Source organism: Octopus bimaculoides, chromosome 2 (genome assembly GCF_046866305.1).
Source record: "Octopus bimaculoides isolate indiv1 chromosome 2, ASM4686630v1, whole genome shotgun sequence".
Lineage (NCBI taxonomy): Eukaryota > Metazoa > Mollusca > Cephalopoda > Octopoda > Octopodidae > Octopus > Octopus bimaculoides.
Window position 1 is genome coordinate 163,941,625 of NC_142929.1, and position 24,172 is coordinate 163,965,796.

The window sequence follows — 24,172 nt, forward strand, 5'->3', positions numbered from 1 at the left end:
TGGTGGTGGTGGTGGTGGGGGGACTGTAGGTATATTGCATTCTCCCTATTTGGCCAATCAGGTTTTGTAGGCTGGCTCAAGTGGTGGTTATAAGAGTAACAGACAAGGTAGACTTAGCTAGACCATGGTAATTATCTCCCTTTATCACTTATTTCCCAGTGGAATATATGCTAGCACAGTGCATTAAGTTAATGAGATTGTTAATGCTACAGGAATTTTGATGTATATGTGTTTTTATGCATTAGTCTCAGTAGAGAGGGAGTAGTAGCAGTCAGTTTTGCTCACTTATTCCTCTAGTAGTACAAAGGTAGCTGAATAAAGAATTGTGTTAACCATGACTACCTTGTCTCTATTGTGGAGCTTATTTCTTTTTGTTAGCTTCCAGTCAGCCCTGAATGAGTTAAACTACTATTACAAGTGGTTCAGACATGACCATTTCAGCAAATGCAACAGATTTCTTTGGCTGACCATACATTGCTTCCAGTGTAACTAAGGATGTCACAAGACCTATTTGACCCTCTCTCCAACACTCCATATTTCCATCTCTCATTTTTATCACTGTAGATTCCTCCTTACCATTTTAAAAGAATAATTAAGAGACCTCATTGGACCTGTGTATATCTCATACACTCTACCTAAATACCTCACTGATCATTTGGTATTGACATTCATCAGTCACTCTCACCATTTATTCACCTATTGTTATCAGTCACTCCTTCTCTCAAGTCTAGCCTCTCTAGCACAGTTACCATGATAAAACACACTCAGCATATTCTATAAAGTGTTTGGTGTTAGAAAGAGCATCCAGCTGTAAAAACCCAGCTAAAAATGAAACTTATGCACAAGATTTGATCCCCTGACCCATCTAGGGAAGCAGAAATGACTCAACCGCATCATGCCACTAGGGAAAGTGGATGCAAAACTGTCTTTGATGATGACAGCAGCAAGAATTATGCAAGCTAATGTGTTCTTTCTGTTTTAAAACATTAGAGTGTGATTTGAATGAGATTTGGCTTATTTCTAGCATGTTAATCAACCATGTAGATGCTGTTCATTGCCTTATGGAATGTACTGTCCTTAGACCTAGGTTCTGAAGTATATTGAGAGAGAGATATGGTTGCTACAGTAGATAAGTTCAGTGACTAATAACATCCTCTCTGGTTCATAGTTGGGAGTGTGATGCAGTAGTATATTATTTGGGGAAGGGATCTCTACAATCTGGTTATAATTTCAATGCTGATCATCATCATCGTCATCATCATCATTTAACGTCCACTTTCCATGCTAGCATGGGTTGGACAATTTGACTGAGGACTGATGAACCAGATGGCTACACCAGGCTCCAATCTGATTTGGCAGAGTTTCTACAGTTGGATGCCCTTCCTAATGCCAACCGCTCCTGATGTCCTTGTTAAAGCCTTTGAGACCACAGTCCCCAGTATTCTTCATGTTAAAATGAGAAGTCATTATTCTGTGAGCCACATATATATAGAGGATATAGGTTATTGTTAATTTCTTGTTTTATGGTGCCACTATTGAAAGATGTTGCAGTCAGCTGGAGCAAGTATTTCTTTTTATTGAAAATCACATCTTTTCACTCTAGATGTTCGTCACCTGAAGGTCTTTCCCTATGAGAGATCAATTGTGCAATCTAATGGAATATTTGTAATATATACAGTACTTCTGATTCTTATAGTAGTGGACTCAACCTCTTCACGGTACCAATTTAAAGGACTACAGCAACGTAATTGAATTGATCCCTAGTGCCCCTGGACTGGCTTGTGCGGGTGGCACATAAAAGACCATTTCGAGCGTGGCCGTTTTCGTGTGGGTGACACGTAAAAGCACCCACTACACTCTCTGAGTGGTTGGCGTTAGGAAGGGCATCCAGCTGTAGAAACTCTGCCAAATTAGATTTGAGCCTGGTGTTGCCATCCGGTTTCACCAGTCCTCAGTCAAATCGTCCAACCCATGCTAGCATGGAAAGCGGACGTTAAACGATGATGATGATAAGCTCTATTTAATGCCACTGTACTTGATTCAATCAAGGGGCATAATTTAATGGTGCCTGTTATTGTCTATTGTGTATTGTCTGTTACACATTGTATAGTTATACATTGGTGATGTTCTAATATGTAATTGTGTGTTTGTGTGCATGCATGATAATATGTAGTGTGTGCGTTATATCTTGAAAAAAAATATGTTATAAGTATAGCATAAGTGGCAGTAGTTCTATATATATTCTAGGTTTGTATCTAATCATTATAGCACACACCCTGCACCAACATGACAATAGAAGAACATTCTGTGCTGCCCAGGAAATAAAGCACTTAGTTGTTTGCCAATTTGCTGAATGAGAATTATGATAATTCTGCATGAATTTATTTTAAACATATTGTTTATATTATTTTGCAACAGATATACTTTTCTTTTTTACACTTAAAATTTCACTTGCATTACAATAACCCACTGTAAAAGTAACAGGATTGTTGTGGATGGAATATTTTTCTTTAATGTTACTTTTATAGTGGGTGTATCACACACAACACACACACACAACACACACAGACACACACACACACATCTTCAATCTCTTCCCACCTCTCTCTGTATGTGTACATACAGGATAAAGTGATTAAGCTAGTCAGTATGCAGTAGGATAATTAAGCTTAAACAAATCTTAGAAAAGAAAACAGCAACTTTTACCTCAGCCTACACTCCTCAATCAGGACTGCCAGATGACCAAAAGGGCCATTTTAGGATACCCTTTAGCAGTTTACCTCAATAATGAATGATAGTGACCTTGTCCTTATGGCCTGTGGCCTCAACAAGCATGAATGGCAGCATGCTGAGGGATTCCATGGTATGCATGGAGACTATGGATTTTGTTTTTAAAATGAGGAGGGAACAAGGATCTTGGAGCTCCGTTATGCAAATGACTTTATGATCTGCAACACCAACTTGAAGAAATCAGCCAGTCTCCTGATCACCTACCAATTTGGTGGGCATGCAAGCCATGTTCTCACCAATAAGCAGGATAGACATATCCTTAGTTTATTTTACTAAGGTAAGCTAATTAGCAGTAGAGGAGGATGTTCTGAAAATATAGCTGCCAGAACACAAACTGGCTGGAGAAAGTTTAGAGACCTGTTAGCTCTGTTGACAACAAAAGGTCTTTCTCTCAGAATGAAAGGCAGATTGTATGAGGCTTGTGTACAAGGTAGTGATACTTGGATTGTGGATGCTGAGGAAACATGAAGACTAGAAGGAAATGAAGCTTGTATGCTCTACTGAATATGCAGTCAAGTGTGCATGCACGACACAATAGTGTCTCAAATATTTTCTTGTCCCAAAAAAGAATGTCCAGTATTTGAGATGTCATTTTGTCAACTAATATAACATTTTGGCAATGTTATAGATGTATGAGATGACCATGAAAGATCATCAGAGATTAGGAGACTTAGAATTTTAGTGATGTTGAGAGACTTATTACTTATGTGTGTGTATAGAGAGAGAGAGAGAGAGAGAGAGAGAGAGAGAGAGTTTGGGAAAGGCTTTTTCTTGATATGTGTACAGTTAGAGATGTAGTAACTGTGTCATATCTATTTTATTCATTATGAATTCAGTTGTTCCATTATTCATTTCTGTCATCTGCTGATCTAGTGTCAGTATAACCTAATTCATCTATAATACATATATATTTAGATTTTTATGTTGCTAATACTATACACCCAGTTATTTGAAAATAGCCTGAATTCTTTAGAACTTTAATTTTGCAAGAACTTTACAGATGTTTGTTACTGATTAAGTAACATTTTGTTCATACTTGGAACAACTGAATTCATAAATGAAAGTGCCTGACATTAGCTAGAATGTCTTATTGACATCACCAAACATTGTATTGTTGATATTAAGGATAGTGTATCCTTAATATCTATGACTTTTCCTAATTTGGTAAAATAGTCTTATCTGTGTAGTGAAAGGATAGTGTATCCTTAATATCTATGGCTTTTCCTAATTTGGTAAAATAGTCTTATCTGTGTAGTGAAATTTGAGAGAGGTTATTTGCAGTCAAAACTGTTTTCCTGGTACAAGTTAATTCTGGGGCTAACAACAGTCTTATGATGATTGTCAGTGCTTTCCGTTGTAGCATTGTTCTTGACAGATGAGAAAAGTATAATTACATAAAATACATGACTTGTTTAATTATATCTATTCTAAGGATATGACTATAACTTTTACATCACAGTGGAAGTGCATTGAAGTTTTGTTTGCTCCACTAACAAATACATAAAAGACAAGGTTAATAGTTTGAATAATTTTAAGCTGATGGGATAGAATGAGTCACATTGTCTGAAAGCACACCTCTGCATGTTGTAGGCATCAGTATTATTGTGCTCCTATATTGATATCTGGAGATATATAAGCAAAAAAGAAATTTCACCCTAACTATAATCTCATTTATCATTAATACAGCATGTACACTGAAGAGGCAACAATATGTATCCTATAATGGTTATCACTTATCATTAGTGTCCCATAGCTGAGCTAGGCCTACATTTTCTCCTCATGCTCTCTGAATTGTGTTTTATAGCTAACAGGGGTATACTCTCCAACATTAACAACAACAGTAGCTATAGATGAAACTCTATATATGTATCAGAAATCAAACAATATGTTTTAAGATGTCTAATAAACACACTTGGATGTAGGGTTGAATTATTGTTTACATGTCTGTTTAATGGGTGTTGAGTAACGGGTTCACTTGATATATAATTTTGATGATGATGATGATGTTAGATCTGATGAAAATAAGGACAAAAGGAAAATCATGATCTTAATACATTATATATAATGAACATTTGGAGCAGTCTTTTAAAGGATTAGAGTTTTCACATGGCCAGAGGTCAGTGACATACTAGTTATACATGTACCACACCTGTGTTGGTGCCATGTAAAAAGCATGTGCTGGTGCCACATAAAGAGCACTCAGTACACTTTGTAAAGTGTTTGGCATTAGGAAGAAAATCCAGCCATAGAAACCTTGCCAAAGCAGACAATCGGAGTCTGGTGCAGCTCTCTGGCTTGCCAGCTTCTGTCAAACCATCTGACCCATGCCAGCATGGGAAATGAATGTTAAATGATGATGATGATGATAATAGAGAAATAGGGGCTGTATACATACCTTACGTAGACCTTTCCAAACTGTTGAAGTTATTATTAAGACTGAACTTCTGTGGGATAAGGTCTGTAGGCAAAAAAGTGAACAGGTAGGAAGTTCTAGGAAATGAAAAATTGAGTAAAATGTTTAAAGCTGAGTCAAGGAGGTTAAAACTCTCAAGAAATGACAAGAGAGATGAGTGCATTGGATGGGCTTGGAAAATGCTGGTGTGAGTTCAGAAGAGCAAAAGCTTTTGCAGAGGAAAGAATAGAGGATATAACATTTAGTGATTTTTTTTTTTAAACCTGAAAAATTGTTGAATGTTATTTGGCAGTCATGTCCAAAACTACTAGATATGTTATTTTATTTTGAATATTATATGGATATTTACATTGTTGACGTTTGTTGAAAGGTATCGTCACAATTGGAGTTATGGGCAGAAGAACTACAGCACATGGAAATGTGCAATGATCCAGCAAAAGCAGAACAGATCTTACTGATGCACACAGAAAATTTATTGCACATGCAGAACTGTACATTCGAAGTTCTGCAACGAGGTCAAGAGCTTTGTCAGGTCAGTGGATGTGTTCTATTTAATTTTTAAAAAATTTCTGATTAGAGTTTTAAAAAATAATAAAAGTGATATACTTCGTATTCATGTTAAATTGAAAATTATTTGGAATTGTGAATATTTGCAAATTTTAATAATAAATATCATTGTAATTTTGTCTCTTTCAGTTGTTTGAAAACACAGGTGTGCAATTAATGGCTGATTCACAATATGATGCTCAGACTAGAATCCAACTATTGCTGGAATATTTGCATGAACGAGAATTGGATTTAGAGAATTTGGCTGAAAGTCGTCGCATTCGTCTGGAGCAATGTGTCCAGCTACGTAATTTTGAGTATGAAACCAGGCAGGTGAGGATTAAGTATTGGAATTATTCTCAACTTTAATAAAGTGATTATCTCTAACTATTGACAATTTCAATAACCATCATGTGTCAACTACATCTGAAATTAGGTAACAAAATATATGGAAACCAAAAGAACTCTGAGAATTATATTTCTTTGGAATCTACAAACTGCAACTGTTTCTCTGTTTCATTAAATAAACTTACACATTTCAAAAATATTTTACAATTCTTCATAATGTTTTTCTTCAATTCAAAAAATTACTCAGAGATTGCAGTCTATATTTCACTGCATGCACTTATGGTAAAGTTTTCAAAATGCTTTTCTACAATTCTTCAAAGTTGTCTTCTATTTGAAATGTTGTGGGGAAAGAAATCTTGATTAAAAAAAAAAAGATTGTTTTCTGAACATTTCTGCTTGAATTCTCAACTTCTCATTAAATCTTTTTCAAAACTTAATTTCTACTTAATAAACTGTATAAAAGTAACTTTTTATATATCCTTAGTAAAATCATGTCAAAAATGGGAAATCTATTCATTGCTCTCTCTAGATGTTTTATGGCTGATATTTGATATATGAATAGAGATTTTTCTCAATGGAAAAAAAAAGAACAACTTTTTTTTATCATTATTATTTATTTTACGATTGTGAAATTCTAAAATAACCTGTTTGTCAAGATATTTGTAAATTAATTACAAATTGGTATACATTGGCGTTATTATATCATTTGTTATTTATTGTATTTAATATTTTACATTTTTCTACAATAAAACTCACCTTTTGTAATGTTTATAGTGAACACATATTTATAATGAATACAACATTCATTTTAGGTGGTTTCTTGGATTCAAAATGGAGAGACAATGTTGACTGCCAGTTTTATGTGTCCAGATAATTTAATGGAAACTGAACAACTGAAGAAAGAACATGAAAAGTTTATGTTGGCTATTGAGGTACAGTTGTCTTTTGTTTCTGATTTTTTTTTTTTTTTGTTTCTGTTTTCTTTAAAAAGGTTCAACATTAAAAGTTAAAAAAAAAAAATCAATTTAGCAATACTAGCTGTACTTTTTCTTCTGTCAGTCCCTCCATAAATTAGGCTCTAATATAAAACGTTGTCTGAGGCCCAGTTGAAATATAATTTTACTATTTTGTTTTTCTCTATGCTGTGTAATTATCTCTTATTGTCTGTCACATTGTAGAAAACACATGCGAATGTGATCCAAGTCACTCAAAAGGCAGAGAGCATGATCCAAAGCAACCATTACAATTCTGAATTTGTACGTGTTATCGCAGAAAATATGAATTTGGTTTGGCAACAGCTAATGTATCATGCTGAAGAACGTCACAAACTTGTAATGGCATCAATGACTTGGTATAAAACAGCTGAACAAGTATGTTTGTAATTCTATTTTATATTCATAAAAATAACTGATTTTTCTTTGGCCTTCCATTTCTAAAATGAACTTAAATATTTGTTAACAGTTCTATCTTATGATAGTATTTCGTATTTATGTAATTGTTAAATTTAATTTTTTTTGTCCTATTTAGTTTTGAGAATTATATTTTTGCTGTCATTAATATTTTGAGTGATTATATTTTTCTTTTTCTTTACAGGTTTGGTCAGTTTTAGAAAGTTTAGATCGAGATTATAAACGAGATGAAGACTGGTGTAGCACAGACAAAGCTAACTGCACTGACAAAGCTGCATTCTTAGTACAAGCAATCAATAAGCATAATGAACAAAAGGAAGCCTTTCTTAAGGTAATGTATTTGACTCGTGTTTATGTTCAAATTTTAAAATATGAAATGTTTAACCCTTTAGCATTTAAACTAACCATATCCATCCAAAATATTCTACTGCTTTATGTTCAAACTGGCCAGATCTGGCCTCTCATACCTACCCTATAATTTCATTCTAAAAGTAAACAATCACATCATCAAAATCTCAAAGCTGTTAGATAATGCATGATTAATACAAAACAATATGAAGGAATAAGAATTACATTTGACAAAATAATCTGAATGTTAAAGAGTTAAGATTTTGAAATATTGAAATTATTTCTGTAGACTTCAATGGAATTTATATAATGTTTCTACTTTCATTTAGGCTTGCACTTTAGCCAGACGTACAGCAGAGACATTCTTAAAATATGTCAACCGCAACCTTCACACTTTGGGAATGGATGTGAAGTACAGAAATCCAGAATCTCATGTAAAAGGTAAATTTTATTAATTTAATGTCAATGTATTCATAATTTTTATCAGTTAATATTTGTAGAGTTTTAGGTACAAACAGATTTATTTTTACAGTGATCCTACACCTAGAGCTAACATAGAGGGTGGACCAAAAGTCACCTGACAATAAATCAAAACCATTTAATTCCAAGATTTATGTATGTTTAACAACTGAATGAATTTAATATAAGCATCTAAATATGAAACGTCTTGAAAATTGTTCAAACTGAAGTCCTTCTTGAGTGACACATTTTTCCATTCAAGCCAATACAGAATTACAGATAGTATTTATGGAATTTTGATTTACTGTCGGATGACTTTTAGCCAACCCTGTATTACTAAAGTTCCTAGACGTTTCTTCTTCAATAGATATGAAGCTTTAATAGCAATCTGTTGAAGTTGTAATTCCCCATTTACTGAAAGTTATCATAATTTGTATTGTGTTTGATTTTAATACTGTAAGTTATCTTTTTCAGTTTACAAATTATCTTAAAATTGTATTCTTGCAGACCTTCTGTAAAGTAATACATCTTGATAGGTTTAGAATATATACATATATTTTACTGAAGCGGGAATTTGGCTAACTATTCACCAATGAAGGAACTTTGTTGATAATTTACTGATGGAGGAATTTTTTTGTTTTTCACTAATTCACTGACAGAGGTATTTGGTAATTAATTTAGTGGGTGGTCTAATTTGATTATCAATGTACTGTTGTGATATTTTAATCAGTAACTTACTGTTGGAGTAATTTGGGTGTAAATTTACTGATATTTTCTGGGGTTTTTTTTACAGCAACTCTTGATCAATTACTACAACAGGAAAATGCTGTGATTGAATATTGGACTGTAAAGAAACGAAAGTTAGAACATTGTCATCAGTATGTCCTTTTTGAACAAAGTGCCAAACAGGTAAAGTGTCATTTCATGTTATATCTTTTGTAGGAGTAGCTAGTATTCTTAAGTTAGGAGTTTATCATTGTTCATCACTTTTAATACTATATACAAAAGTGTTCCTATTTGAATTAACCCCTAGAACCTGCAAATATTCTGTAGGGGACATGATTTCAGTGGAATATAATCCTGGAAGACTCAAAAGCTGGTTTCGTGTTTACAGCTTGTTTAATTGGCAGAAACATCATTATTTTCAGCTTTCAACTCAAAACAATGTGGCCATTTGCTTTTACATCTTCCAAGAGTATAGTCAAACTAAAGCATGCTCGTGGGTTCAGAGGATTTAAACTCTTGATCAGAATCTCACAACATGAATTGTAATCTAAAGTTTCAGTTGATCAACTACAGTGTAAAATATATATGCCAATATATAAGGTTACAGATATTTTATTAAACCCCTTCAAAGTTTTGATTATAATGAAAATAAATTAAAATGCATATGCAGATCCCTCATGGGAAATATAGTGGTGAAAGGGTAATTACAATTGGTTATTAGAAACAATTGCTTTTGTAACTTTTCTCGAGTCTTAAATAGGTGAGAAATATCACTCTCACTCTTTTGACTGGAATGCCAGTCTGTTGCAGATAACTTTGTCTAGAAGCTAGGTGAACTGTAAAGTATCCAACCCAGAGACCTAGTAAACCACTGTTGAGGGTTCGGATGAGAGTCTGATAAGTGAGGCCATCACTTACATTATTGCTATTATTGAAGCAGTAAACATAATAAATAACAATTTGTTCATACTGCTGCATAATTTAAAATAGAACCTCCTGTAATGGCTAAAAGTTTACATTAAAATATCTATAAAGATGATATTTACTTGTCAAGATTTTCAAAATAAAATGACAAACCAATATTGTGATTTGTTGTCATATTTCAGCAATAAAATATTTGACAGGGTTCATGTAATATAAACATACTTTCCAGATACTTCTCTTTTATGATAGCTGAATCATAAATATCATTACCTTGACACTGATTCATTTCAAAATATACCATAATAGAAGGTTTTTGTTTCTTTTACTCTTACTTTTCTAAGACGAGTGTACCAAAAGTGTTGTGCCAATTTGTCAAAATACAGCACTTTAGTATTATTTTTTTTCATTTATATTTTAGTTCTCCATTACTTGAACTGAAATCAATTCAATGACAGTGTTGTTGTTGTGGTTGTTACTAAAGACATTTTCTTTTCAAATTGAATGGAATTTAATCTCTCTTACTGATTTTGTCAATGTCTAGCAACTATTTATGCATGCCAATATCTTTATTTATACATAGTTCATGATAAAGTAGTATAGATTTCTTGAAACATTGTCTGATATATATAAATGTTTTAAGTATTTTTAAAAGCCAAAACAATGCAAGTTATAAAAAAATAATAATATAGGTTGATGGTTAGTACTGTTATGTAGTATTTCAATATTTCAGGCTTAGGACCTTTTCTTTGGGAAATGTACCGAGAAAAGATGTTTATAGCTGATATCACTGCTCTGTAGTTTGTGTGTGTGAAGGGTTATTTTGCATTGCTATAGTACCCAATCAGTTGAGTGCAGTTTAGATCTGTTATTAATTTGCAGGCTGTACTTGTTAATTAAAATAGTTTCTTTTATTCTTAAATTCTCAATGCTTCTTTCTGCTGCTGCAATTGAAAATCAGATGTCTTTGTCGTGGTATTTTTGTAGGTGTTTTTTGACCGAAGAAACATTAGCATAGAAGTTTTTCTTCAACCTGTATGTGAACTTGTCTAGTGGTACTTCTGATGTAGAATTCATTACATCTGCTACACATGATTTTATACTGTCTTGGTCTGCTTTTAGCTAGGAGCCTTCTCAGGAAAGGTCCAGAGTATGCTAGTTGTATATCTAATTCCTTCCTTAAGGCTAAAAAGGTGGATTGTAGCACCAGGAAATAGTATTAACCATTGGCCTATATTGTTTATTTTTTTTGAATAACTTTAATTGTTTTGGCTTAAAAAATATTTTAAACATTTATAGTGGATGACATCTAAATAGTATCAGTCAAATAATCTAATATCTGGATAATTCTCCTCACTATATTGTAGTGAGTGATTTCAATATTGAGTGGACAGATGATAGTAATGATAGAGAAACATTTGATATTGATTTGGTCCACCTTATACTCTCCTTTTGCACACACATTTACCACAAAGCTGCTACTTTATTCCATCTCTACTCAGTTTCTCACTTGACACTTCAGGCAGTAAAATGATTTTGTCACCTCAAAAATTGTATTGAGCAAGAAACTCTGAATAACACCACCTAAATCAAATCAACTTTGAATTACACCAGTTTTGTGCAAATAAATATACCCTGTACTATGTATTGAGTGCTCCTTTTCTCATTCGTTAAAACAAAAGTATAGATATACATGCATGGGTATGTGTGCACTCATAAGCATGTGTACACTTCCTTATTCACTCTCTCTCTGTATGTGTGTGTGTGTGTGTGTATATATATATATATATATATATATATACACACACACACACACATACACACGTAAACATGCATATATATACACAATTTGTATTGAGCTTTCTTATGTTTCTATATTAAAGAACCTCAACTTTAACACATCAGCATACACACTCTCATAGTATTTTATTTAACTTGTGGTTTTGAAAAAAGAAAGAAAAAGAATCACAAAAAACCAAGATCTTCCACAAATCCTTTATTATTCTGCATAATCTCCCATATTATATATCTATTATACATTATCTGTATAGTCTTTTCTTGTTCCTTATGTTAATTAATTTCTTTTCTGCAGGCATTAGACTGGATTCATGATTCAGGCGAGGCATACTTGTCAACACACACATCTGTTGGTGAAACCAGAGAAGAAACAGAGTCACTGTTAAGAGAATACTATGAGTTTCGTGGCAGGGCCAAGGTAACATTGACCATATTGTATTCTATTTGTTGTTGGTGAATGTCAGTCTCTATTTTAAAGTGAAGAGAGAGACATGAGAAAAGGTGTTCAGAAACCAAACAAGAGCAGCTGCTTATTCACTGGAAGTGAAATTAGATTGTTGAACTTATTTACTGAAGGTGGGCATTGATTATATGATCAATTTAGTGGGGGTAGGTCTAGATTGTTAAACCCAATTATTGGAGGTGGAACTGTATTGCTGGAGCTCTTTGAGATGGACCTAAATTGTTGAAACTATTTATTGAAGGTAGATTTAGTTTGTTGAACCTAGAAGTGGAACTAGATTATTGGTTCTCTTTACTGGAGGTAGAATTAGATTATTTGAACCTGTTTGCTGGAGGTGGAGCTAGAGCAGTAGTTCCCAATCCTTTTATTTAAATGAGTTTTCCCACGAACCCCTTGTAATATGCTTATCCTTACGTATGTCTGTATATATGTGTGTGTGTGCATGTATGTATATATATATATATGAAATTTTGAATTTAGTTCACAGACCCCCAGTACTACCTTTGTGGACCACAGGTTGGGAACCACTGAGCTAGAGTATTGGACCTATTTACTGGAGGTAGAGTTAGTTTATTAGACCTACAAGCCTCCAATGAATTTCAGTACCTGACACACTTTCCAGTCAGGGAAATTTGGTGCACATGTCAGAAAGAAAAATGGCACAATCAGATTCAAACTTTGATCACATGACCAAAATAGTACCAACTGTAAGCATGCGTGTGCAGAAGGCTGTGTGGCAATAATAAAGATATGTTATGGTGGAAGTGTGGATAATTCTTTTACTTCCCCTCATATTTACAGGAGGTGGAGCTAATTTATTGGATCAATGAGCCATTTTCTGATTGTGAAGCTAAATTATTGGACCTATTTTGTAGAGGTGCAGCTAGATTATTTGGACTATTTACAACAGGGGCAGCTCGATTATTGGTCTTATTTACTGAGGTGAAGCTAGGTTGGATCAATTTACTTGCATGAAACAGGTGTAGTTATAAATAATGAATACAGCAAGTTGTATAGTCAAACAACTATCTGTCATGTTTATGTAACATAAAGTATTCAATGATTGACTAATGTTGATGACCAGCAATGTATTAGTGAAATAGTGTAAAGTAACAGTCATTTGATCCTATAATGTGAGTTTCTTTTTTTAGTTGTAGTGATTTCATTTTACTGTACATTTGTCACTATAGTTTCTAAGTAAAACATGGTAATTACCTGTCATTTAGTCATTTCTTAAAATTATAAACCTTTGTGTTTATATCTACAAATTCTGCCATAATCAGAGATATTTTCCCTCTCTTTTACCACTGTGTAGCTGAATATATTGAGGGTTGTCCCAATATCCCCAGTAAGTTATGCAACTGAAAAAAGACATCTTAAAATATTTGATATAAAGAAATAGTGTGTTTGTATGTGTGTGTGTGTGTGTGAGAGAGAGAGAGAGAGAGAGATGTTACTTTTAATTAAATAATATTTCTGAAATCAATTTTCTTTTTAGGAAACTAAAGAAAATGTCAGTCTTTTGCTTCAACTGGCTGATGGTTTTGTTTCTAAAGGCACATTTCATGCCAGCAGCATCATGGCATGGTGTGCTGCTGTAGATAAACGATATAAAGACTTCTCTTCTCGCATGGAGAAATACAGACAAAAACTAGAAGGCAAACTCGGTGTCACAAATGAAGTGAGTGTTTCTCAGTATAAAATACTTTTCAAAATTTGTTTTTCAATGTTGTGGTTACTTTTATCTTTTTATTTGACTTAATAAAAGTAAATGTATCAATTTAAATACTTCCGTTCAATTCATTAAGCATTGTTTTAGAGAAATCTTTCTAATTCTCTGTGTTATTTTGTTTATTTGTAGACTGAGAAAGAAGACAGGCAAAGTGATCCTTCAATTGAAGAAAAACTTCAACAGCATGCTCCTAAGGAACTTACTGAAGAAAAAAGAAAGTCTGCTAGACGACGAGAGTAAGGGCCTGTTTAAAATATCTTGTACATCTTGTGCTGTCATTATTCTTAATATTGGTTTGCCATTATTATTCTTTTTTAATAGCCAGGCTGGTCTTGATAGTTATATTGTTAAGGTATTAAACATTCTGATGAGGTAATCCTCAGTGATGTGATTTGTCAGGTGAACAGTGACTATGACCTTTTAAATCTGAACAACACAGCAGGTACCACAGTATGGTAAAGTTCACTATACTCTGTCCATGGCATTTAATTAACAACCTGATCCATATAACTTCCATGAGTTCTATAGTTCACTGCTGTTTAACTTACTACACTTAAAATAGTTTAGTTTTTTGTTGACTTCCATTGCTAATTGTGTAGGTGTATATTTAGTGATTAGAGTGTCAGACTCACAATCATAAGGTTGGAAGTTTGATTCCCAGTTGAGGTAGTCTATTGTGTTCTGCAGCAAGATACCTGGCCTTCAAGTTGCTCCAGTAAATTCAGCTACCGAGTACCAGCCTAGTGCTGGTACACCCTTCTTTACTTTCAGCGTCATATCCTAGATTTCAACTGGATTACCAATGGGTGGATACAGAGAATGTTGTCTGTTCACGACTATCTGGTTACCTGAAACAAATAGTGAACACTTAGTACATACTGCCAAGCCATACATGCTTGCAAGTCTAGTTTCTATTGCTAATTCCTCTCACATGAAAAGCTAACTGCAACAACAGACCAGTGAAGATTTATATTTCATATTTACTTTACAATCTACTAGGATATAATAGCTAGCACTATGGACCATTATGATTCAGAAGTAATGGAGGAATAGTCTTTAAGAATATAAAGAGGAAAAAAACTGCTGTTGGAAGTTTTGCATAATTAAACTTGTGTCATCTTAAACTCACAGGCTGAATTCATTCACAGATTGATACAAAATATCCTCTTTCAGTTTCATTTATATTTGTGTGTGTGTGTCTCTCTCTGTCTATCTGTCCATTCACTTGTGCATGCACACACACACACACACACACACATCAGGTCATCCCATAAGTAGTGTCCAAATTTTAAATAAGGAGAACAAATGACCAAATCTTACATTTTAATGAAACTTAACCATCAGTATATTTTCCATGATTATCTATGACATCTTTCCATCTACTTGTAAGCTTTTAACTCCTATTAGTGAAAAACTCTTTCAGTTTCAAAGAGAACTCTGAAAGGTCAGTTTCAACTTTTTTAGTTGTTTTGAGGGTTAATCCATCCAAATGATTCTGTAAACTATGAAACAAATGGTAATCTGAAGGAGTAGGATCTGGGGAATAAGGCAGATAAGCAATTTTCTCTCAAACAAATTCCTAGATTTTCTGTGATGTGATCTTTGCAGTGTGGGGTTTTGCATTGTCCCAATGAAACACCACTCTCTTTCAATTCTCTAAAGTCTTTTTTCCTCAAAGCAACATTCCAATGCTCTAATTGCTGACAGTAGATTTGAGCATTGATTGTTGCATTAGTTGGTAGCAACTCGAAATGGATGAATCCTTTGCAATCCCACCAAATAGAAAGAAGAACCTTCTTTGCGCGGAGTTCCCTTTTCACCAAGACAATGTCTATGATGCTTAACATTTTGATAAAAGACCCATTTTTCATTACTGGTCACCAGTCTGTCCAAAAAGGGTGAGATGAGTTCACAAGAATGAAGAAAAGAGTAGATGTCTACTTGGGATTTGCAGTTGGCTTCAGACAAATCATGAGGCACCCATTTTCTGAGTTTTGAAACCTTTCCAAGCTGTTGAAGATGGCGATGAACAGTTGTATGGCTTGAACAAAACTTGCTTGCCAATTCTTCAACTGAAACTGCATGATCTTTTTTAACTTCTTCTAAAAGGAGCTTGTCATTAAACTCAATTGGACATCCTTTTCAGGCCTCATCTTCAAGGCTGAAATCTCCACCTCTGAATTTTACAAACCATCTTCTGCAAGTTCTTTCATTCAGGCACTCTTCTTCATAAGTTGAGTGAATATTTCAAGTCACTTCAACTGCAGAGTTACCTTTTTTAAACTCATAAAGCATTATGTGCCTGAAATGCTCCTTAGAGGCTTCCATGTTTGAAGAGCTTTAATTAGTGAAATTTCAATTAGCTTATCCTGCAAAATGAAATTTGATTAGTTTAAATTATGTCCAAATACATATAAATATTACTTGATGCCATTAGACATTCTAAAATTCTGTTAAAGCATTTGAAAATATAGAAGTCCAGACATTAGTTATAGGATGACCTGATATTACAAGGGAGAAGATGAGATTTAATTCTGAAGATTTCTCATTTTATTTGCTGAGGTTATTTCAGTTTCTTTAAAAAAAAAAAAACACTGCAAAAACTTGTTGAAGATATTTGTATGTTTTGATTTATTTACTTTCAGATTTATCATGGCTGAATTACTACAAACTGAGAGATCATATGTGAAAGATTTAGAAACTTGTATGAAGGTTTGTGCTTAATTTCATATCTTTATTTTTTCTATTGAGAAATTGAGCCTGTATATAGTCATTCAGTCTGCTACATATAGCAACCAAATTTCTTTCAAATTACACTCTACTATCATGTCATGTAGTTCACTACATCCTTGTATCATAGGGACTGCTGGAAAGCCCTTGATCATATGCTTGCTCTTTCAGGATTAACTTGGGCTTAGACAATAATGATTGTTAAAATTTGATAAAACGACTAGCTACTGGGAGAACCTCTACAGAGTCACCCTAAGTAATAGCCAAATCTCCTCCAAATCACACTTAGGACACATGTTAGATAATCTAGTCTTAGATATCCCCTCAATGCAAAGGTCATAGATGGAATGCCTTTGGTTTGCTCAATCAAGGTTGACCTGAGTTTTGTAACTCAGTGCCAGCAAGTGAGCTATGTGAACCCTTGAGAAATGCAACAATACTGTAAACTACTATACAACAACCCTATAAAGTACCATGCACAGCACTTTAAAACACTACATATAAGAATTCTCTAAAATACTGTACATGACAACACAGTAAAAAAGCATATACAACATTATCTCATCATCATTTAACATCTGCTTTCCATGCTGGCATAGGTTAGACAGTTTTTACTGGAACTGGTAAACCAGAGGGCTGCCCCAGGTTCCAGTCTGATTTAGCATGGTTTCTACAGCTGGATGCCCTTCCTAACACCAATCACTCCAAGAGTGTAATGTGTGCTTTTTATGTGCCAGCAACACAGGTACCATTCACATGACACTGCCATTGGCCATGACTATGATTTTACTTGGCTTGACAGATCTTCTCAAGCACAGCATATTGCCAAAGGTCTCAGTCACTTGTCATCACCTCTGTTAGGCCCAACATTCAAAGATCATGCTTTACCACTTCGTCCATGTCTTCCTGGGTCTACCTCTTCCATAGGTTCCCTATGCAGTTAGAGATCAGCTATAAATTGTAATTTACAACTACACTCTAAGCTACCACACAACTATCCTACAAACCATCACTGTAAGCCACTGTGCAGAAACCCTACAAACCACTGTACAACAGCACTTTTAAACACCATATGACAATGCTATAAACCACCATGCAATATTATGAATAGCTGTACACAGCAACACTATAAACCACTGTTATATGATGTTGGTTTCACATTTTGGCACAAAGCCAACAATTTTAAGGGAATGGGTAAGTTGATTACATTGGCTGCAGTGCTCAACTGGGACTTATTTCATCAGCCCTCAAAGGATGAAAGGCAAAGTCAACCTTGGCAGATTTTGAATTCAGGATGTAAAGAGGGATGTAATGCTGCTAAACATTTGGTCTGGCGCACAGACAGTTCTGCCAGCTCACCACCTTCATATAATATTATGAAATATCATATTGTTGTGGAAGGAATCCAACCACCCCTCAAGTGACTAAAAGGTGGACTGATTCATTGTTATAAAACAAAGAACTGTGAACAATTGGCATTTTGGGTTGGTTAGCAGTTCACTGTGAGCCTTTGATATAGAGCATTGAGTATCGTGTATTAGTAATAGTAGTGTGTTGTGTATATACTTTCTTACCCCTGCTTCATTGTATTATATATCCAATATAAGGATATAAAACATATATAACTCTGTATAGCATCATACATCAACAATATAAAACACCATGTTCAACATTGCAAAGCAGCACACCACTTTATAAGACAGCATACGTATCTCTATAAAACATCTCATGTAACATTATATCACACAAAAACTGCTTACCTAATAACTGCTAAAATAACATACATACCAACACTATAAAACATAACAATACTGCAAAACACTACTCACAATGCTATAAAACATCATCATAACAACATAGTACACTGTACATATGTGACTGTTAATGCACCTGTTGCCAACATACAAACTTCCTTCATACTGTTCTTCATATTTATATTAAAGATGCAATTAATCTATGGACACCTGGGTATTGCTGTTTCTAATCTGGTACAATGTGCACCTTTCTAACTTTTACAGTCATCATTATTAGCCGTGAATTAACCTGTTTATTATCTTTCGGCATTCTCTCCCAACAGCCCACATACTACCATGTGCACGTGCACAATGTTGACTCAGATACAAATATTCACATATGTACATACCTAATGAAATACGTAGACACGCACAAAGTGTTTGTTACTAGCACTGCAATGTAAGGGAGGCAATTAGGCATCCAATTAAACTGCAATTATAAGAATGTCTGCCTGCCTCCCTTTAGATGCTTAAACTGAAACATTTTTCTTTCTTTCTGAGAAACATACATATTTATCAGTCTACTTCTTGAAGTATTCAACCAAGATTTCAGTGATATGTTTACAATATTCTTTATAATCAAAATCTTTTCTGCCATGAAATATACACAAGATAAGAATGCTTTTAAGTAAGAAGGTATAATACATTAAAATGTGTTTTGGTAGAATTCTTAGATATAGGAGTTAAGAGACAAAATAGATAATAGTAAAAGATCAATATCACATAGAATCATTGTACAGGTTGTAATGTTAATTATATACAGTTGAAATCAGTTTCCTTCAAGATGTATGCAAAATGAGGCTAGAAGTTGCTCCTCAACAAATTAAACAGTAAATTTTGTTTATTTGAAAGAATGTAATATCTTAAAGGTTGGATTATGCTCTGAGTTTTTTATTTATTTTTTTAATTTTGTATTTATGAAAGTTTAGAGAACGGTGAAGTAAATATTTAAATGATATTGACCAACATTGAGGAACCTCACTTGCTGGTTAGGAAAAATTGTTGTTGTTATGGACTTTCATGAATTGTATAAAGTCTGGAGAAATGGAACTATATCTCGATTAGCAGCCTGGGGAGATAAATGGTGTTTTGATGATCTGAAAAGTTGAGAGAAGTAAAGTAAATAGCCTTTGCTATGTATCTGTCTGGCAGCTGACCAGAATACGCACCTGCTGGAGGATAAAGAGGAGAGAAGAAAGAGAATATGAAGTTATTAAGAAGATTTGAAGCTGGCTATTTATTCATTACTTTGCTGTAGCTGTATGTGATGAAAGTGAACATAAACTGTATTGATCTCACCACTTGGAGGGCAACTGGACATGTAATGGCCTCTCATAAGCATTTTCTGTCTTTAGATTTTGTGTGTACTAACACAGGTAAAAAGTAGGGGAAACTATCAATTTCTCTCTCTTGTAGTAAATTTTCTTTTTACATTGTTAAATAATACAAAAAAAAAAGAAAGGATTAAAATTAGAAGGGTTTTTTTTTTTGTTTTTTTGTTTTTTTTCAGCTACTCAGTTTTCTGAAGTTATCTGTTTCCTCATTGAAAATTGCCAAAAGCTCCGCAAAATTGTTTACCATTTGTAATGATTTTTTATATCTTTCTCTTTTCCAGTATTACATGGGTGAAATGTTAAATCAACAAAATAATATTCCACCTGGCATTGAAAACAAAACTGAAACAATATTTAGTAATATTAGAGAAATATATGAATTCCATGACAAGTATGTTTCATTTTCATTATTCTTAGTATTTTTCATTCACCATAATTCTCATTATCTTCACCAAGATACTGCTTTCACTTACCTAAGCAATTACATTCTTGCAAACATTTATCTTTATACCTTTACTTGTTTATTTTCTCATAAAAGATCCAATGTTTTTACAAATTATATCTGGAATATATTTTGGCATCTGAGAAGAGCTCATCTATGTTTTTCTAAACGTTGTTTATTTTAAGTGAAGGCTGTATTTGCTTTGGTCTCAGTTTTAAATCAACACCAAATTATATACATAATAATTCATCATAATTCTTCTCTTTCTCTCATATATATATATATATATATATATATATATATATATATATATAAGGACACTTGTAACATAATGGTTTGGGCGTTGGGCTCACAATTGTTAGGTTGTAGGTTCAATTCTCAGATTGGGCAAAATACATCTTGTCCTCAAATAGTTTGCTTTATTTCTTGTTGCTTCAGTCCACTCAGCTAAAAATAATTACCAGCAATTGCTGGCATTGAGGAGTCTTGTACTCTCAGTCATTTAGACACTATGGAAATTTTGGTGAAATGGGTTTGTGTATGTGTGTGTGTGTATGCCTATCATCATTATCATTTAATGTTCATCTTCCATGTTGGCATGGGTTGGGTAGTTGGACAACATCCTACCAAGCAGAGGACTGTGCCTTTTCTAGTGCCAACCACTTTACAGAGTGTTCTGAATGCTGTGATGGATGCGTCTTCTCAAGCACAGCAAAATTGCCAATTATCTTAGTCCTTTGTCATCTCCTCTATGAGGCTCAACATCTTGTGTGTGTGTGTGTGTGTGTGTGTGTGTAGCCATATTAGAATTCTATTTGATATTATACACATATTCACTCATTCATTTTATGTTTGTTTCTCTATACTGCACAAGTTAGACAAATATGCTTCGAGGTATTATTTTACAGCTGAATGCTCTTTCTGACACAAATCCCTACATGTTTTTCAAATAAGTGATCTTTTATTTTGTGTAACTTCGAAGGCACAAAGTGAGAAGACAAGTTGTTGACAAGAGAAGTTCCAACAACACTGCATGAGTGTCATAACTTTCAAATAATCAAATGCAGATATGAACAAACTCATACACTTGCATGTGCATACCCCCCCCCACACACACACACAATGGGCTCCTGTTCAGTTTACCTGTACCAAATCCACTCACTTGGCTTTGGTCAACCCAGGTCTATAACAGAAGACACTTGCCCAAGGTGCTGCAGTGAGACTGAACTGGGAACTGCACAATTGGAAAGCAAATTTCTTAACCATACAGTTGTGCTTGTCTCTGCATCAATGAATTACACATTTACAAGGATTAATTATACTGATAGAAAATCTAATTACAATTCTGTTCAATAATATAAATTCTTTTCCCCCTTAAAATGTTTTTCTAATCTTTGAAATTTTCACTGTCCAAAAATATTAGCCCAAGAAATACTTAACTCATCTGTTTAATTTATTTCAGTATACTGTCATATTTACACACACACATATATATATATATTTTTTTTTTCTTTTATTCTTAGAACATTCTTAAAAGAGTTAGAAAAATATGAGACTATTCCGGAAGATGTTGGGCATTGTTTTGTCACATGGGTAAGTAGTATCTCACTAGCATCATTATTTTTTGCAGTTTAACATAGATAACTCATCTGAAAATGAGTACCAGATGATTACCAGTGCAGCTCTTTCTCCTTCCAGCTGTCACATCCTGACTGTTCTGCTGAGTCAAAGGAGAGAGAGTTGAGAGGGTGTCCGTGTTTGTTCACAACTACATAGACACCTAAAACAATTAGCAAGTGTGGTACATGTTACTAGGTCATACTAGCTTGCAAGTGATGGCTAAGATGACTTAAAGTTAAATTTATTTATTGAGAAAATGATAAAAATTTAAGGATTCAAAGTAGTTTTGAGGCAACTATAGCCATTTAACTCTTGTATTTTGTTGATCTATGTACAATAATACTCGACCTACAATTGTCTTATCCATCTGTTATAAACAAGTTGCAGTTGTCGCAACCATCTGTTATAAGCAGTTCTTTTAATAGTTACTTTTATAAATAAATAATTGTAGCAATCCACACTTTTTATTTCTTCATTTACCACTTAAAAACATTAAAATCATGAAACCTTGATTTGTACATATAATTCAGTTTTCATTAAAATACAAAATTTTTCTTTTACAGGCAGAAAAGTTTTCTATATATGTACTATACTGCAAAAACAAGCCAGATTCAAGTCAGCTTCTTATGGAACATGCTGGGACTTTCTTCGAGGTACAATCATTTTAACTTTTGTTTGTTAGAGTAAATTTCAATATCGTGAAAAATGAATTCCAAAAGTGAGAACTAAAAAATTGTGTTTATATGCTTGTATCTCTAAAATCTATATAACTTTTCTTCTGATCATAATGAGGCCTTTTCTGGCATGAACTGCCTTAAGAATTCTTACTTCATGAAATAAAGGAGGGTAGGTTAGTTTGAAGAGAAAAAATAAAATGGACGAAGAATAATATATAACAGAAGAATGAATTTTCTTTGTTTCACATTGTCGACATGTTAACTGCCAACATGTTAATTGTGAAACATTAGGCTGAGATCTGTTTTTATTGTTTAGCCACTGTGTAAATAGTATCTAATGGACTAGGGCATTGGGGAAGCATCAGGTGGAAAGCAAGCTGGAAATTTTATATGAACAGATCTAGATTGGGTGAGAACGCATCTTTGTTTCAGAAACAAATATTCAAAATCAATTTCTGTTGATATATTTGATACATGGAATCCTTCCTTCTTGAATGAAATGGTTTAGAATTATTTCTGCATGGCATTGTGTATATGTGAGGAGGTTTTATGCAAAGCATTTAGTTGGAGGACATTGCAAATAGTAAAAATATAAGACTTAGTATCAGGTAGATAGATGTCATGATAGAAATATACTCACTATGTTAAAAACTTTTGGTAATTGTACATTTTTCCCTCCACTTCTTTTTTACAGGAAATACAACAAAAACATAAACTGAGTGAACCATTATCATCGTATTTGATCAAACCAGTTCAAAGGATCACGAAATATCGATTGCTTCTAAAGGATTTGCTTTCCTGTTGTGAAAATGATACTGGAGAAATTAAGGTAGGCTGCTTCTTTCTATATTCAATCATTTCATGGAATAAACTTTTTGTTTCCTTGATCAGTTTTATTATAACTGTTTTTGCTCTGTATATGTTTCTGTAATTTGTAGTTTTTCACTTGTCATCATCATCATTTTATGTCTCTGTTTCCCTTGCTGGCATGGGTTGGATAGTTCATTATGGTTTAAGTCAGATCTACTATTCTATATTTTTGAGATGAGTAACTATGTACATTATTTACAATAGACAGATAGGTGTCCTCACCTTATTTGTTGTTTCCACAACGTTTTGGCTGATGTACTCTCCAGCCTTCATCTGATGGGGTACTCTGTTCTCTTTCCTAAGGTATTCTTTTTTTTTTTTTGCTGATATTATTTTTTGTTGATGTTATTTCCCAAGTCCCTGCCTGGGATTGAACGCAGAATCTGAGGGTTAGTAGCCTGCACTCTTATCCACTATTCTATATGCCCATAAGCAATTATAGAGTGAATTTTTGGGCCTATAAACCTAATATTTTATCTTTTCTTAATAGTATTCCATGTATATATCAAAGTATTCCATGTATATATATTGGCTATTACTTGTGCTATCCCTCCTTTATTGTATGTGTAAATATTAGCAAGTGATGGAGAAAATGGGGCATAAGAGAGATAGGTAAGAGAGTGTCATGAAGCCATATGGAGAGTGGTCAGTGAAAGAGATAAATGGAAGGGTGTTGAGATAGCAAAGTAGCTCTAATGGGAAAGTTTCAGGAGACAGAGTGACAGGATGAGTGCAACAAGAGCATTCCAACTAC

At 33.7% G+C, this 24,172-nt stretch overlaps 1 protein-coding gene across 23 annotated transcripts in view; it reads left to right on the top strand.

The window, feature by feature from the left end:
* Positions 1-24,172, top strand: part of LOC106875262 (kalirin) — a 549,719-nt gene that overhangs the window by 276,439 nt on the left and 249,108 nt on the right. For all 23 annotated transcript variants that reach the window (XM_052965684.2, XM_052965690.2, XM_052965687.2 and 20 more), the window contains 15 exons: positions 5,574-5,735; positions 5,900-6,082; positions 6,910-7,029; positions 7,276-7,467; positions 7,691-7,837; positions 8,184-8,295; positions 9,107-9,222; positions 12,053-12,175; positions 13,719-13,901; positions 14,082-14,188; positions 16,598-16,664; positions 20,091-20,200; positions 21,775-21,844; positions 22,435-22,524; positions 23,243-23,377. In XM_052965684.2, the coding sequence (XP_052821644.1) occupies positions 5,574-5,735; positions 5,900-6,082; positions 6,910-7,029; positions 7,276-7,467; positions 7,691-7,837; positions 8,184-8,295; positions 9,107-9,222; positions 12,053-12,175; positions 13,719-13,901; positions 14,082-14,188; positions 16,598-16,664; positions 20,091-20,200; positions 21,775-21,844; positions 22,435-22,524; positions 23,243-23,377 (1,917 nt within the window). The remainder of the gene's footprint in view (positions 1-5,573; positions 5,736-5,899; positions 6,083-6,909; positions 7,030-7,275; positions 7,468-7,690; positions 7,838-8,183; positions 8,296-9,106; positions 9,223-12,052; positions 12,176-13,718; positions 13,902-14,081; positions 14,189-16,597; positions 16,665-20,090; positions 20,201-21,774; positions 21,845-22,434; positions 22,525-23,242; positions 23,378-24,172) is intronic.